This window comes from Hyalella azteca, unplaced genomic scaffold (genome assembly GCF_000764305.2).
Source record: "Hyalella azteca isolate HAZT.00-mixed unplaced genomic scaffold, Hazt_2.0.2 contig6845, whole genome shotgun sequence".
Taxonomy (NCBI): Eukaryota; Metazoa; Arthropoda; class Malacostraca; order Amphipoda; family Hyalellidae; genus Hyalella; species Hyalella azteca.
Window position 1 is genome coordinate 67,663 of NW_025936987.1, and position 16,875 is coordinate 84,537.

General features: G+C 37.5%; 1 protein-coding gene across 2 annotated transcripts; it reads left to right on the top strand.

Annotated features, from left to right (window-relative positions):
- The first annotated feature begins 1,031 nt into the window (after positions 1-1,031).
- LOC108677773 (probable hydroxyacid-oxoacid transhydrogenase, mitochondrial) lies at positions 1,032-16,643 on the top strand. 2 transcript variants are annotated; one of them, XM_018166052.2, is made up of 10 exons: positions 1,032-1,088; positions 6,831-6,918; positions 10,244-10,452; positions 11,036-11,232; positions 11,914-12,082; positions 12,466-12,633; positions 13,108-13,266; positions 14,186-14,281; positions 14,610-14,662; positions 15,974-16,643. In XM_018166052.2, the coding sequence occupies exons 2-10, from the start codon at positions 6,859-6,861 to the stop codon at positions 16,177-16,179; spliced, it is 1,317 nt and encodes a 438-aa protein (XP_018021541.1). In that variant the 5' UTR covers positions 1,032-1,088; positions 6,831-6,858; the 3' UTR covers positions 16,180-16,643. The 2 variants fall into 2 exon arrangements, with proteins under 2 accessions (XP_018021541.1, XP_018021540.1); XM_018166051.2 differs by lacking the exon at positions 1,032-1,088 and adding an exon at positions 6,303-6,697.
- Positions 16,644-16,875: the final 232 nt, after the last annotated feature.

A 16,875-nucleotide genomic window follows, 5' to 3' on the forward strand; every position in this document is an offset into this window, starting at 1 on the left:
TATTTTGCGAGATATTCCACGCTCACTGAATTTGGAATCACGGCCGCGAGACCGGCCGTGAGAGAGGCCGCGTTTTTGTCCGAGACTAAGATTACCATCAGAGTGGCACGACTAGAGGTTTCCCGCCATTTTTGGAACCGCAAGTTTACCACTTGATAAAATGACCCCAATTTAATTGTTAACATTTAACAAAAGTGCTTAGTGCAATATGAGCATGAGAGTGATGATCCTCGATTGATTACTGTTCAGTGATGAACTGATAATATGGCATAGGACGAGTGAGGTTGTCGAACCGATCTCTGCGACGCAAGCTCCACTGCTCCACCATTTTTGTTTGGTGGTTTTAAATTCTAGAGTGCCACTTATTGGAGTGCCACTTGAATTCTGGGGTGCCATTCAATATTTCACTGATCTTGACAATTATGATCCATTCAGGGAACAGGCTGCCTACTGCATCACTTGTCTACTTTGACCTGTCTCCAAAGCATTCGTGATGCAAGTGTTTTCACAAGTCACCTATGTGAAAAACAAGCAACGAAATAATATTTTAACTAAGGTACTGGAGTCCGTTATTCGGACCAAAAGCTATCTGCTCAACCGCAATAAGTGATCACACACGAAATGTTAGATTAATGCAATATGCAAGCATGTACGAAAATAAGCAAAATGAAAATGACCTGTTACCGTGGCTTGCTCATGTTGAGCGAAGAGCAAAAAGTGCCACAATGACACTGATAAAAAAGGAAAAAGTGTCAATTTAATCAAACACAGGGAAAGAAAAGTGTCAAATTGTACCAAACAGAGGGGAAAAAATATAACGTGTTCAATTTGGCTAATTATCGTCAAGCCAGATAACTGCACAGTACATAAGATAATTTTTTTCTAACCAACGTTTCTGACGAATAGTTTTAATAAATTTGGAGGTATTAGTCTGTTTATGAACGATAGAATTTCTGGTATTTTGAGCTAGGCAATCTGGTATTCTCACTAAGAAAAAACCTGGCAACACTCCGGCAGTCCGGCACTTATGTGCGAGAGCGAGACAGCTGACTGTGACTCTGTGAGTGTGGAGAGGTTCGATCAAGAATGTAAGCTCATCACGCTCAATTTCTACGTGTTTAATTTCGTTTTAGGTTAAATTTAGAGTAGTTATAATTTTTTTAAGGATTCTGGTATTATGCAAAAAATTTAACATGTTTAGTAAAAACACTGCCTAACTAATTCAAAACAAAATACAATTTTACCACCATTGCTAACGAGGTGCTTTCTTCAATAGAAGTGTCGGCGTTGAAGAAATAGGCCCATGCCCATGGCCTGTAGCCCAGTTTTACTTCTGGAATCTGGAGAAATACTTTGCAGTATTTGCACCTGCTCCAGCGGCCAGCATCCGCCATCTTTCATCTTGATTTAATTGTAATGTCATGTGTTTGGCTGTATTTTAGCATTGATTTGATGAGAATGTTAAATGTATTGTAATTTGTAGGATGTAGGTTCAAACCATAGCTGGCATTAGCACCCCAATGACCCCATAGCCATCATTAAAGCCATGGGCATGTGCCTTAGGGCTTAGGCTGCTTAGCGCTTAGGCCATAGTGGCAAACCAGAGATTTTTTAGAATCAGTTCATTTTTAATTTCTCCATTTACTCAAGATTTAAACCAATTTCTTAAGTATGATAATGCTGGTATCCATGATACTTTACTGGTCTACTTATAGAACTCAAAAATGAACTTGAGGGAGAGTCTAAAAAATTCTCTGCTTTGTCACTATGGCTTAGGCTTTGGCGCTTAGCCTCCGCTTAGGCCATAGCCTAGCCTATGTAGTAGGTACTAGTTTATAGTTAGAACCCACTATGCCGAGGGTGGATGCAGCGTCGCCAATATATGGATTTTTAAGCCCAAAGCATAGTGACAAACCAGAGATTTTTTAGAATCAGTTCATTTTTAACTTCCTCATTTACCTAAGATTTAAACCAATCTCTTATGTATGATAAGGCTGGTATCCAGGATACTTTACTGGTCTACTTATGGGACTCAAAAATGAACTTGAGGCAGAGTCTAAAAAACTCTGCTTTGCCACTATGGCCCAAAGCGTCGCTGGCCATTTTAAAGATGCGTCGCCCGGTAATTTTTAATGAAAAGCCATTTACGCTGAGTAATAAAAAACTATTTAAAAGCCACAAACTTATTTACAAGGTTGCATGCACATGTTACCCCAAATAACTAATTTTACCCTAAAAACAGTCCGATTGTACAGCAAGTGTCAACTGAACATGTAATAAAGCAGTCTGACCGCTCTAATGTGACCGAAACTACGCAATCGAAAAAACGTTGTTTACATTTTTTGCGGGAACTCATCGTAACTGATTTCCGGACAAGCTTTGCTGCATCGTAATCCATCCAACGTACCAGAAACCTTACTTTTTTTCTAAATAGTTGGCCGAAGACTGAGAAATATATTAAATGCAAGAATTTCAATCTAAATGTGTCGGCAAGATCTTCTGAAGGCAAAAATTTGGCTACTGAAGCGTCGCCAAAGATCTTGCAATATTCATCCACTCTCTGCACAGTGGGTTAGAACATAGCTATTTGACATCAAATTCAATTATATTGTCCACTAGGAGCCAGCCTCAGTCAGGGTGCAGAGGGAGAGGGTGGAAGCAGCAAGCAGCGTAGCCAATATATGGGTTTTTAAGCCCAAAGCATCGCCAACCATTTTCAAGATGCGCTGCTTGGTAATTTTTAATGAAAAGCCATTTACGCTGAGTAATAAAAAACTATTTAAAAGCCACAAACTTATTTACAAGGTCACTTGCATGTGTTACCCCAAATAACTAATTTTACCCTAAAAACAGTCCAATTGTACAGCAAGTGTCAACTGAACATGTAAAAATGCAGTCTGACGGCTCTAATGTGACCGCAACTACGCAATTGTTATAGTGGCAAACCAGTGATTTTTTAGAATCAGTTCATTTTTAATTTCCTCATTTACTCAAGATTTTAACAGATTTCTTATGTATGATAATTCTGGTATCCAAGATACTCTACTCTCTACTGGTATACTTATAGGACTCAGAAATGAACTTGAGGAAGAGTCTAAAAAACTCTCTGCTCTGCCACTATGATTGTTAACTTGTTGTTTACATTTGCATAGGATATTTTGACGGGAACTCTTCGGAACTGATTTCTGGACAAGCTTCACTGCATCCTGATCCATCCAACGTACCGGAAACCTTACTTTTTTCTAAATAGGGTAAATGCGGTATATTCCGACACTTTGAGGACGTAGCAAAAAATGAATGGCTATAAAAATATCATCGTACGCGCAACTCAAGTTCTGTTTGCTTTACGTCACTCTCCTAACACTGCACTACGCGCCAGCAACAATGAAACCTCACAAAATGTTGCCATATTTACTTGAAAGCCTTTAGAATGCAAACCTACCAAATCCATATATTCCAACACAGTGCGGCACTGTGTGTGACTAAATTCGGCATTTTGTGAGACAAACTCTACTAATTCGTAATTCCAACACTCTTGTGTTTAAATTCCGATTGTTGTGTGAGCTGTATTGGAATACGACACAGCTTGGAATTAAAACACTATTGAATATTTAACACTACTCGTTTAGGCTTTTAATTAAAAGCTATTAAGCTTTTAAGAAAATTTTAATTTTTGCACACAGCTTGGAATGAGCTGTGTGTGTCTAATTCCAAGCTGTATTGGAATTAGTTTTTATATGTCTATAACCGTCTCTTAACTTAATCATCTATTAATTTATTTACGACTTGAAATCAGCAAATACAAGTATACTTGAAGGATTCCTAATATATTCACAGACTTATTTAAAAGTCTCAGACCATATTATTTTTTCTACACAAACAGTTTATCACTATTTGGTAGAGCAAGGTCAACTATCAACTTTGACATTTTTCGATGTTCTTGCTGGGTGATGCGCACTGTCTCTCTTTGGATCTCAACATTTTCCTGCCAGACGGCCCGGATCTAGTGTTTTGGCAATAGTATGGCGCGCAAGAGTATGACATCAGTCACATCACTATTTCAACCAACAATGAAAGTGGGGAACTAAGGAAAAGCATAATATAAAGGAAAAAAATCGAGAAGTGTCGGAATAACCCACAATGTTGGAATATACCGCATTTACCCTAGTTGGCCAAAGACTGACAAATATATTAAATGCAAAAATTTCAATCTAAATGTGTTGGCAAGATCTTCCAAAGGCGTAAATTTTGCTACTGAAGCGTTGTCGGTGATCTTGCAATATTCATCCACTCTCTGCACAGTGGAGTAGGAGTAGGATAACTACACTCTACCCTACCCTAAGTACGTTGCTACGGCCTAATATGGCCGTACGGTGTGTGGCATACCAAACCGACGGATGATGGAGCATGCAGTCACCAGTCATGGACTTAGAGTTTAGACTATATAATACATGCTTAGTAATTACTATCCTAGGTACAGACTTTACAGTTGCAGAGTTTGAGTATTGGTTGATTTGCTTGTCCTCCTGATCTTAATCGTATTTGAATATGGTTAATAATCTATTATATACCTATCTACTTGTCAAGTGTCAAATTACGTTCATAAGATTTTGGGAGAAGTGGCAAAGTTTGTGTTGAATATTGGCTTTAAGTGGCTGGACAGCCTGGACTTGTATATAAATTTTTATTGCTAATTTAGAATTACAACGCAATAATTGTGTCTAATTTAGGCTGAAATAATATATGAAGCATTCATCAATCATCATCCATGTACATTCTCACATAATTAGTAATTGCCTGTCTGTAAAGTATGGCACATAGGCACAACATGGGTCAAGGATGCCATTATTCTGCCTAAAAGACATTAATGCATTGTCTAAATGGATGGTGGACACAAGGTTTGCAGCAACTTGAGGGCAAGGTTGTCAAAATTGACTGTCCATGGTCTGGAAGGTGCAGCATGTGCACTTGTGCACCAGAGGTTTATTTTGGAATGTATGCCAGTACACCAGGGAAGTAAGTTGCCAGTATTCTTGCTAAAAAAATGAAAGTGCAACTCTGACCGATGCCCAATGATTGACACAGATGCATGCGCTTTATGATCAAATCATCAATGTGGCCGATGTTTGATGACCGACACAGGAACACGCGCTTTACAATCGATTTGGCCAATTCCCGATGACCGACACAGATGCACGTGCTTGACGATTGATTTGGCCCATTCCCGTTAATCAATGCTGATGCATGCTCTTTATGACTGATGTGGCCGATGACTGATGACTGACACAAACACACTCACTTTATAATCTATGTGGTCAATGCCCAATGATCAACACTGATGCATGCGCTTCACGATCAATGTGACTGATGCCTGATGATGAACACTGACCCATACCCTTTACAATCAATGTGGCATAACACACAACATAACACCATAACACATAATAACATGACACATTATAACACAACATAACCTGATATCACATTATAACACAACACGTCGCAATGAAAATGATTCCTATTTACTATAACACAGGGTGGCCCAGTGGTTAAAGTTCAGAGTACCAAGATTGACGCAGAGAGGTGCAGGTTTAATCCCATCTCTGTGCACCAGTTTCTGGTCAGAATCGGCAAGGAGGGAAGGCAGTTAGGCACAGCAGAATTTGAATCAGTGAGTTGCGAGTTCGAGACCGCAACAAGCTGTGGATGTTCTGCAATGTTAAGAATCGGCGACAGGCCTATGGCCTAATAAACGCTGAAACCACTATTATTATTATTACTCAACACATTTTACCACAACATATTATAACAGAACACATCATCACCATGCTTTACTGATCACAAAGTTACTTTATAGCTTCAGGGTTCTTACAATGTAATTATTAATTTTTCATCCATTTTCATTTCTGTTTATGTCCCATCCATTAACCTAACAAACCCCTCACCATCATACATGTATTCCATTTCAATGTAAATACCATATTTCATCATTTTTTTTAGATCATTCACTTGGATTGATATTGTGTTCCATTTCTTCTGGTGTTATTTTTGTGAGTGACAAGAGCCAATATTATATTGGCCGTACTGGGCCTTTGTAGCTTGGAGGTTAGGAGTGCCCCTAAGACCTAACAGTGGAGAATTGGAATAAAATATTGTGGAGCAGATGATAAGGTCTCCTGCATCTTGCCAGCACATTGATGTCAATGAAATGAGTGATTCCCTTTTTTTCAAGCAGTCAATTTATTAATACATGACCAAACTATGAAATTTTTCATTGTAGTGGGCTAAAATGTTCTAGATTCCTCAGATTTTAAAGTTAAACAAAAAATACCAAATTTGTAGCTGTAAGATTTCAGTCATGCTGAATGTCCTTTAGCCTACATCACACACACTCAACCTCTCAAAAAAGCATTCTAAATTTCAATTGCATTTAAAATTTCAAGTATTTACATTTGCCTCGAACTAAGCTTTATTCTCCTTACATTTTCAAGCTGTTAAGAACTTATTTGTAATAAATGCATTTGTTTCCTTTCAGTTTTCTCAAATCTAAGGAGAATCACCAATTGAACTATTTAATGTAAAGTTTGTGAAACAGCAATATATTTTGTACTAAGATTTTTTTAGAGACATTAGTGTTGTACAAAATGGCTGGACGTTTGAAAGTTCTTACACTGCTGCGCACGTTATCTGCTTCTTCGTAAGTTCTAAGACCAGTGTTTGATGTTTGTCTTTTTTGTTGTTCTATGTGCTTACATTTTGGTCTGAATTGTAATTTGAATGTGCCAGGCTTAATATTGAATGCTGTTTTTATTCATGACTTACTTTTTCAGATGTCAATGTCCTGCTCATTCAAGTGGGATGCTGGTTGGGCATCCGCACTCGACCACCTCCAAGGAAGATAAAGAATATGCATTTGAGGTATAAATTCTGAATTTTTTCTATTTAAATGTTATATATTTTTTATGGACCCATCGTTTTTGATAATAGGAACATTTAATGAAAATTTGTAACAATAGGACTTGACCACTTCCTTCTGGAAGGGGTTTGAATCTATTTTGAATAATTAAAGTTTTATAAGAATTATTTTCACTGACTAAAGGTGAATCGATCAAGTAGACTCCTGCGTCTCGAAATGATTTTCTCGAAATAAACCGGGACAGACGTAACGAGATGAGAAAATTCCGGGAAAAAAATAATGGGACAGAGGGTAAAACTTGTCCCGGAATAAACGTATGAACCGAGACAAGACTTCTGTCCCGGACTTTAAAACTTGTGTCTTGGTAAATTATGAACCAGGACGAGACAGACAGATTTGAAACAAGACATACAGTTGGGGGGAAATAAATATTCATACTCTTGAAAAATCGTATTTTAATGTATGTAAGTACACAAACTTAACAGGAAAAGTGATTTAAATTATGTATAGAGACGCATAGTATTCAAAAATACTATCAAAAGAAATAAAATCTCAATGCAACAAAAAACAATGCAACATGTTCACTTTTCGGGTGAAATACTATGCGTCTCTATACATAATTTAAATCACTTTTCCTGTTAAGTTTGTGTACTTACATACATTAAAATACGATTTTTCAAGTGTACAAATATTTATTTCCCCCCACTGTAACAAGACAAGACGAGATTTGTCTTAATTATTTAAGACAAAACAAGTTTTTCGATTACGATACGAATCATTTCAAAAACATGGGTTGAAGAATGACAAGTTTGCCCTTTATTGCTAAAATGGCCATAGTTAGTTACCAGTTAAATTAAGTTAATTGCAGATTTAGCCAAATTTGTCTGACTAACTGACATGGCAGTTAATTAGTGGTCCGACCAAACACCGCAAACCTATCAATGTATGCATGGCTGAGTATTGAGTCAAAAATGTTACTCTTAAGTCTTAACTAAGGCTTCGAAGGCACTTATGGGAACCGTACGAATATGAGTCGAGTTTATTACGCGTTCGGAACGAGTTCAGGCGCCGTGGAGCGCATAGGGAGTAGGGACGCAGTGTCTAGATTAGTCGGCCAATTTGTAGACAGTGGAGTGGAGTCCTGGTAAGATATTCCTAATAATACTAAAGCTAGTATTAGATTATCTCTGCCTTTGGTAAAATTTTGTGCTACGCCTCCAGGAAATCTTCACAATTGCGCAGTTTCCTGAATTGTTATCAAACACTTGGGCTTGTTGAACGTTACTCAGAAGGGATACACATGGATTTTTCAAGTTCTTTTTCAAAGATCAAACTATTATATTTTTTCCAACGTAAATTTTGTTGTATTTTAAAATGTTTTTGATATTTCTTTCCAAACTTTTTGTTGAAGGAGATTGCTTAAGGCAAAATCGATTTCTGTGATTGAGCTGGAAGCAAATCAAAGTCTGTCCAGTCAGCCGATGTCACCAGCTACAGCTAGTATGGTCTTCTCCAAACCATCATAGAACACAATTTTTGAAAAAACGTGTTATTCCATTTTTATTTGCCTGTCAAGATTAAGTACCATATTAAACCACAGCATGTATTCGTAGCAAGAATCATTTCAATTGCCGAGCTCCAATCAGAATAGTAAAAGGATACGTCTCAAGTTATTATATAAATGCAAAGGTAGGCAGTAGCGCGCTACATGTAAGCAATTCTAGCGGTAGCACCCGCTACATATTTAAGTAGCGATACGAGGTTTTACCGCTACCGCTACATTTATAGATAAAGCTTTTAGATTTTACTTAATAGTATTGAATATTTTTTTAAAACCAGCATGATACATACATAACATAAATTAGAGAACAAAACTGTACGAAAGATTTTCGTGTAATGTTGTCAACCTCAGCCTGTTACCAGTGTCAACATGTTAGTTGTTACCAGAGGTGGGCAGTAGCACGCTACATTTTCAGTAGCGGTAGCGGCGCTACATTTAAGCAATTGTAGCGGTAGCGCCCGCTACATTTGGAGCATGTAGCGGTAGCGGCCGCTACATTTCAAAGTAGCGCTGCCCAGCTCTGTATAAATGTATGATGGTAAGCCAAAGCTTACACCACATCAATAATTGATTCGTTTCGCTATGTCTCGTTAAAATGGCTATAAATTCCAGGAAATTTTAAGGTACCTATTTTAACCGGGATGTCTCGTCTCGTCTCGGTATCGTACCGGAATTCCTACGTAGGGCTGAAAATTGTCCCGGTTTTTATTGCGAACCGGGACAGAGCCTGTTGTCTCGTCTCGTCTCGGATAAAAAAATACCAAACGCAGGAGTCTATGATCGAGTTGCTGTTTTCTAATTGATCTATAAGCATAGAAAATCTTTTCTTGCAAGTGATGCAAAATAATCAGAACTTTTACAAATTTTTTCCTGGGCTGCAAGGTTTATTTTAGTTAGTACCGTACTTACCTATATCTTTAACCCTTTACCATCACTTTACCATTTATGCTTCTTAAAATTTATGCTTTGAACAAGAAGCCTGCATCCCCTGGATTGTGTCTGTGATAAAGTTGCCATGTCTAACAGACTAACAATCATCACTTGAACTTTTTGGACCTGAAATCACTCTGTCCCACATGTCATAAATGACACAAGATTCATGTGAAAGTATATTGTTATAGTATATAGGAAAGTATAGGAACAATTAACATGCATTCTGTTCTTATAAGGCAGACAAACAGCTATATCCTTTGATTGATGCCAGTAGTTCATAAAATGAAAGTTAGTTACTATATTTAATTATTATTAAATTATACAGAATACCTTGGACAAATCAATTGACAAAAATTTTGATTCCCAATAGGCCAAATTTTAAAGAATATATGCAAGTTTATATATTGCAGAATTGATCATATTTTCTCAGTTCAGGATAATAATTGAGATTTTATTAAATTCTGTCAGGTCACAAAGGGTTAAGGAAACAAAAGCCCCATGTCAATCTTGATCTGTACCTCCTTCTCTTTGCAAGAACTTTGATCCTCAATGTTTACTGCTCTTGCAACTGCTCTCATTTTATGTGCAATTTATGCAAATTTAAAGCAAAATGTCAAAAATATTTGCATCCTACCTCTGTGGATCACTCATTACAATGCTGGAAACTATGTTGAAAGATTCAATTTTTCATATTTGCTTTAAGTGTCATGATGATAGAATAGAATAGAAGTGTCAGCATTGAAGAAATAGGCCCATGGCCTGTGATGGATGGAATCTGGTTTGAATTGAATGATCTGGCTTGAATTTCACTAAACATTTTAATTTGACTGCAGATGGCTTGCTCTAACATTCGATATGGTCCTGGAGTCACTGCAGAATTGGGCATGGATGTGGAGTCTCTTGGTGCAAAAAATGTCTTGGTCATGACTGATAAAAACATAGCAAATCTGCCCCCCATGACCAAAGTTGTTGACAGCCTCACCAGCCGCAAGATCAACTTCAGCGTGTTTGATGATGTCAGAGTAGAGCCGACCAATGAAAGGTGAGAGATCTGGGCCCATACTTACAAAAAAGTTAAGAGATCGTAAGTTCATCAGCCAATCATTGACGGCCTTTCAAGCAGAATCCACCAATCATAGACAAGAAAATAGAGCATAAGTAGTTAAGCTCACTTAGCATGTTTTGAAAGTATGGCCTCTGTTTCATATTCTCATCCTCTCAACCATTTATTGTTGTCTACTGAATAGTTATGGTTGTTTGTATCAGAATTTGATTAAGATTAATTTCAATTGCTAAAATACCAACTTAACCCTTTGATGGCGAATATAAAAGTCAATCACCAAGTTTTTTGTCGTAGTTTTAAAATCGCAATTTAATTTATGGTTGTTTGGATCAGAATTTGATTAAGATTAATTACAATTGCTAAATACTAACTTAACCTTTTTGATGGTGAATATAATAGTCAGTTACAAAGTTTTTTTTTTCTCCGTAGTTTTGAGGCCGCAATTTTATTCATGGTTGTTTGGATCAGAATTTTATTAGAATTATAATTTCAATTGTTAAAATACTAACTTAACCTTCTGATGCCAAATATAAAAGTCAATCATCAAAATTTTTCTCCATAGTTTTGAGGCCGCAATTTCATTTGCTCGTGCTGGCAATTATGACGCGTTTGTGGCTGTTGGTGGGGGCTCAGTGATGGACACTTGCAAGGCAGCAAACTTGTACGCTGCTGACAGAGATGCAGAATTCCTTGACTATGTCAATGCACCCATTGGCAAAGGCAAGCCAGTCACAGTCAAATTGGCCCCTCTTATTGCTGGTGAGCAAATAGTTTTGATTTATATCAAATTCATTTAGTTTTTGTGCACTGCAAGTGCTTGCACTTTTCAGTTAGTTTCGTGGATTTATAATATATTTTTATTGTCATTAAACAGCAAACTTTTAATGTGGTTTTGCATTGGAACTTTTTTTTACCAGTGACAACTAAAATGTTCCTCATAAATTCTGTTAAGTGTTCGATGTTTAATTCGATTTGTTATTCTGTACATTAACTAGTTTATAATTAATTCAAGTTATTACCATAGAAATTAGGAGATACATTACCATAAATGAAGCTGATTTTCTGTCCAGAAGTTTCACCCATGTTTAATGAACTAATAAAATAAGTATTAAAATCTCTTGACTGCTTAAATCGCAAGTTTATCAAAATTTATATGTAAAAAAATAGCCAGAAATTCACCATTTATCAAAAAGGAAAACTTTTGGATACCAGCTCCATTATCAACTCAAAACCTAAAACACAGGTACAAAAATTAGCAATAAATTCACATTGAAGCATAATTGCATTTTCCTTTTCAATAAATGGTGAATTTTCTGGCTATTTTCTTTGCATGTAGATTTTTGATGAAGCAATAATATTGGTTGGTAATGCATAGCAATTATTCCTTGTCACTGCCAACTAAGGCTGAAACAAAGATGTTTATGTTCAATAGTTTTGCAGTTCCTACAACAGCCGGCACAGGCAGTGAGACGACAGGCGTTGCCATATTTGACCACATACCGCTGAGTGCCAAGACTGGCATAGCCCACCGTGCCCTGCGACCTCTGCTTGGTCTCGTGGACCCCTTGCATACGTTGTCCATGCCCCGCACTGTCGCAACGTACAGTGGGTATGACACCGCTTAATGCATGGCATGGACCAGACTCACTCCACATACCCTTTACATGCCCCGCACTGTCGCAGTGTACAGTGGGTATGACACCGCTTAATGCATGGCATGGACCAGACTCACCCCACATACCCTTTACACACCTTTTTATCTTGTCATCACTTATATGTTGGTCGTATTGACATTATCTTGTCATTTCTTATATTTTGGTCGTAATGACATATCTTGTCATTTCTTATATTTTGGTCGTAATGACATTATCTTGTCATTTCTTATATTTTGGTCGTAATGGCGTTATCTTGTCATCACTTATATTTTGGTTGTTATGACGTTATCTTGTCATCACTTATATGTTGGTCCTAAAAACATACATTTTTGAACAGATTTGACGTGTTGTGCCATGCACTGGAGTCATACACTGCCCTGCCATATACGGAACGTCAGCCTCGTCCGCCTCATCCGCAGCTACGGCCCGCCTACCAGGGCTCCAACCCTATATCTGATGTCTGGGCCAGAGATGCTCTCAAAACCATCAGTAAATACTTCATCAGGTGCTGTCAACTTGCCAAATGTTCAATACTCTTGAAGCTGTAGCATGTACATTATCAGTAAATACTTCATCAGGTGCTGCTGAGTACGCGATGAGAGCTTTTGCAGGTCAATACAGGATCCCGAAATAAATATACTCAATTTGTTCGAGATTAATGGAATATTTTGCAGGTCATTAGAGAACCAAGAACAGTATATGCATAATTTCTTAAACATTAAAGGGATATTTACAGGTCAGTGGAGGACAAAGAAATGTATAATTAATTAGACATTAATTAGATATCTACAGGTCAGTGGAGGACAAAGAACTGTGCATGTATAATTTATTAGACATTAATTAGATATTTACAGGTCAGTGGAGGACAAAGAACTGTGCATGTGTAATTTATTAGACATTAATTAGATATTTACAGGTCAGTGGAGGACAAGGAACTGTGCATGTGTAATTTATTAGACATTAATGAGAGCTTTTGCAGGTCAGTGGAGGACCCAGAAGACGTAGAGGCGCGCTCTCACATGCACCTGGCAAGCGCTGTGGCGGGCATCGGCTTCGGCAACGCTGGCGTGCACCTATGCCACGGCCTCTCCTATGCCATCGCTGGCAATGTTAAAACATATAAGCCTGAGCTGTACAAGTGAGACTTCCTTTAAGAATTTACATCTTTGGTCACCTTCAAACATACGTATATAAGATTTCCTTTACTGAAAAGTTTAGGCGGATCGTTAAAACAAGTAAACCTTAACTGTGACAGCCTTAGGCACTTTTTTTAATCCTTATCAGAGTATAATCTGACTGCATAATTTTATGAAGTCATAATCGCACGGAGTGTAGGTACAATTGTGCTTTTGACGACAGAATATTTTTAAAAGATTTCCTACATAAACTACGTAATTTTCAGTTTAAAAGCCCTATAAGCTTTCCTCGTCGTGATAATTATGTTATTCGAAACATTTGTTGAATTTTATTTAATTGAGAAATTTAATTTAAGTAGTTTTGAATACTTGGACATAATCACTTCACTTTATTTGAGCTAAATTTGCAGTTCTAAATTAAATGTTGATTCATCCTCTGTTTGCAGCGGATCGCAATCCCTTGCCTTGTATTACCCATGATTGTTTTTTGTATACTTATATACATTCATAAATTCATTCATTTCATGCGTGCATACATTAGGATAGCGGCCCCCACTACTTTTATCTCCTGGTAAATATTATCTGTTCTTTTCAATTCATATGTAATATCATATACATAATATCATATACATCATATCATATCATATGTATTAAAATACGTATACGGTCTTTCATATAATCATGCTTTAGATAGTGTGTATAATTTCTTGTGTATTTACATGTTTTTCACGTCTTTAAATTTATTCAGGACATTACATTTTGTCAAGTTTTTTATTTTTTCCCGTGTTTGATATTTTTTGTGCTTCTTAAATTTTTTGCACGTTTTTAATTTTTTATGCGCATTTATTGTTTTTTTATGCATTTTATTTCTATTTTTGCGCTTATTTTTTATTTACACGCTATTATATTTTGATGTTAAAGTTCATCTCACCCGCTGATCCCCCACGGACTGTCAGTGGTCATCACCGCACCCGCTGTCTTCCAGTTCACCGCCCCAGCCTGTCCTGCCCGACACAAGTGGGTCAAGTGGTGGGGAAATGTGGGTCAAGTGGTGGGGAATGTGGGTCAAGTGGTGGGGAATGTGGGTCAAGTGGTGGGGAATGTGGGTCAAGTGGTGGGGAATTTGGGTCTATGCAAAATAAGTATCATCATAATCATCAATTTATTTCTCATTACTCTATTAACTGAAGCATTTTTGACTAAATCAAAATTATCAATTGAGTACCTTTACATGATCGAGCTTTAAATCATAAGATTTTATTCTAAAAATACATTGAGCGCATTTAAGCTTTGTATAATCTTATATGTTTTTTACATAGAAATTGAATAGTATTTTCATTTACAGAGAAGCTGCTGTTCTACTCGGAGGAAAGGCTGACGTCAAAGACGAAGATGCAGGTAAAAGTTATTATTGTTATTATTACGGGAAAAGGATGCAGTATATCCTTTTCATCTGTAGAAAATCCGTCCTATTCTAAAATTTTCATCCAGTATGAAACATTAACTCTAACTTCAGGAAAGGAAGGATGATAACTAAATATGTGTGTAAGAAGCATCAAATAAAAATTTTACTTTAATTTACTTGAATTGACAGGCTAATTAATGTGTTTAACCAACGTCGGTGTTTTACATTAGATTTAATATATTGACACGTTCTAAGGGTTGATGAATGTGATGTAACCTCCATACTAGTTAAAGGGGGTTTAAAATACTGAGCAGCAGATCAACATTCAACCACACTCTCCCGAAATCACAGTCGTGTTATGATGTCCATTACAGCACGTCTGCACCACTCCTCTGCTCATCTAATATTTTATCCTGATGCCTTATCTCGACACCTCACACCTGCGTATTTACCATTTAATTCTGGGACTCTGAACATTTTTTTACTCTAATTCTGATACCAATTATCTCAACACAGTATCTTTGCATGTTTTTACAACTTAATTGTGATGGACATCACAAGCACTGCACCCCTGAATCATTATATTATAATTATATTATAATGCTTTGTAAAACACATTCTACGCGCCTACACTCCAGCATATTCACCATTGAATGCTAGGTGTTCTAAATCATTTTTACCATGCTCGAGTATTATCATTACGGTACTTGTATATAGTATTCTATCATCATTTTACAGGATGTCCATAAAGCCTGGACACACAGGATAGTTGAATTTGAATATTTTTGGTACCTATATAATTAAAATTAAGTTTTATTTTCACTACTTATTTTATTCAAATAACATATTCAATATGAGCGCCATCATTTGGCCTGCCAATCGCAATGCGTTTCACAAAATTTACATTAACTCGATTAATCACTCGATTGCATGATTACTTTCCCTATCAAAATTTTGAGTTGGTGGTGACCCTGAATTAGGAGCCGCCTAGAACTCGGACCGCACGTAAATTAGCTTCTCTATGTCCGCCTCGGCTCAGGGTTCGAAGGGCAGCCTCTGGGCAGCTTGCTAGCTCGGTATGCCTCGGCTCGGCCGACTCTTTTCATACTCTTAGGCGACTATAAAGTCGGAAAGGAGATTCTGATTAGAAACTGATTTCGATCGGATGGCCAAGCAGACCCTGAATGACTCTACGCCGAGTGTAACAACTATTCGGCCGAACTCTAGGCTGTCCCCGAATTTTGTTAGGGTTACTATATGTGTCCAGACTTTACGGACACTCTGTATGATGGTATATTTATCAGGGCTGGCGCTGGCTGATGTGCTGAGGACTTACATGCAAGCCCTGGGCATCGAGGATGGTCTCACTGCGCTGGGCTTCGGCTCAAGTGATGTTCCGCGTCTCGTGGAGGGCACGTTGCCTCAACACAGAGTCACCAAGCTGGCACCCCGCCAACAAACTCATGAACAACTCGGCGATATACTGCATAACTCCATGACTGTTTACTGAAATTAATTGACTACACATACTTACTGTTTACTGAAATGTTAGTGGCCTTAGTTGCTAGCTCGTCTACTGAGCTGGATGGTCTACATACCATGACTGTCTACCTCTACTGAGATGGATGGTCTACACACCATGACTGTCTACTGAGATGCTGCTTCATGACGACCGAAACCAATTGTTGAATGTTCGTCACTGTCGACTGAAAATAATTGTATTTACTGCATGACTGTCGACTGAAAACATTTGTATTTACTGCATGACTGTCGACTGAAAACAATTGTATTTACTGCATGACTATCGTCAAAATTTGTGATTGTTCTGGGAAATCAAATATTCCAACTAAACACGTGGAACTACAGCGGTGTTTACTCAGACGGCTTCCCTGACTGTGTTTTTAGCGAATGTTCTCATTTGTCGCTATTGTGCTCATCATGTCCGTCCGTCCGTTTGTCTGTGACTTCACGTTTGCGTCGATTTTGAGAAAATGCGCTCTCTGTCGCTCGCTGCAGTGAGTACTGAGTTACTTTTTTTGTCATTTCGTTTAGTTGCCTTGAAACGTTCGAATTTAGCGAGCAGTTCTCAACTCGACAGCTTTTTCAGAGCAAGCTGTATGCCATTCTCCTCAAATCTATTAACTATTGTTTCCTCGGAAGCTACTTTGACGAATGCTCTTCTCTCAGAAAGGAATATAATTTTATT

What these genes read in the sequence shown, in the direction of transcription:
- LOC108677773 (XM_018166051.2), top strand. Translation starts at nt 6,645, where the DNA reads ATGGCTGGACGTTTGAAAGTTCTTACACTGCTGCGCACGTTATCTGCT. An exon ending in CGCACGTTATCTGCTTCTTC is followed by an intron (nt 6,698 to 6,830) that starts GTAAGTTCTAAG and finishes TTACTTTTTCAG; the next exon opens with ATGTCAATGTCCTGCTCATT. An exon ending in ATTGGCCCCTCTTATTGCTG is followed by an intron (nt 11,233 to 11,913) that starts GTGAGCAAATAG and finishes ATAGTTTTGCAG; the next exon opens with TTCCTACAACAGCCGGCACA.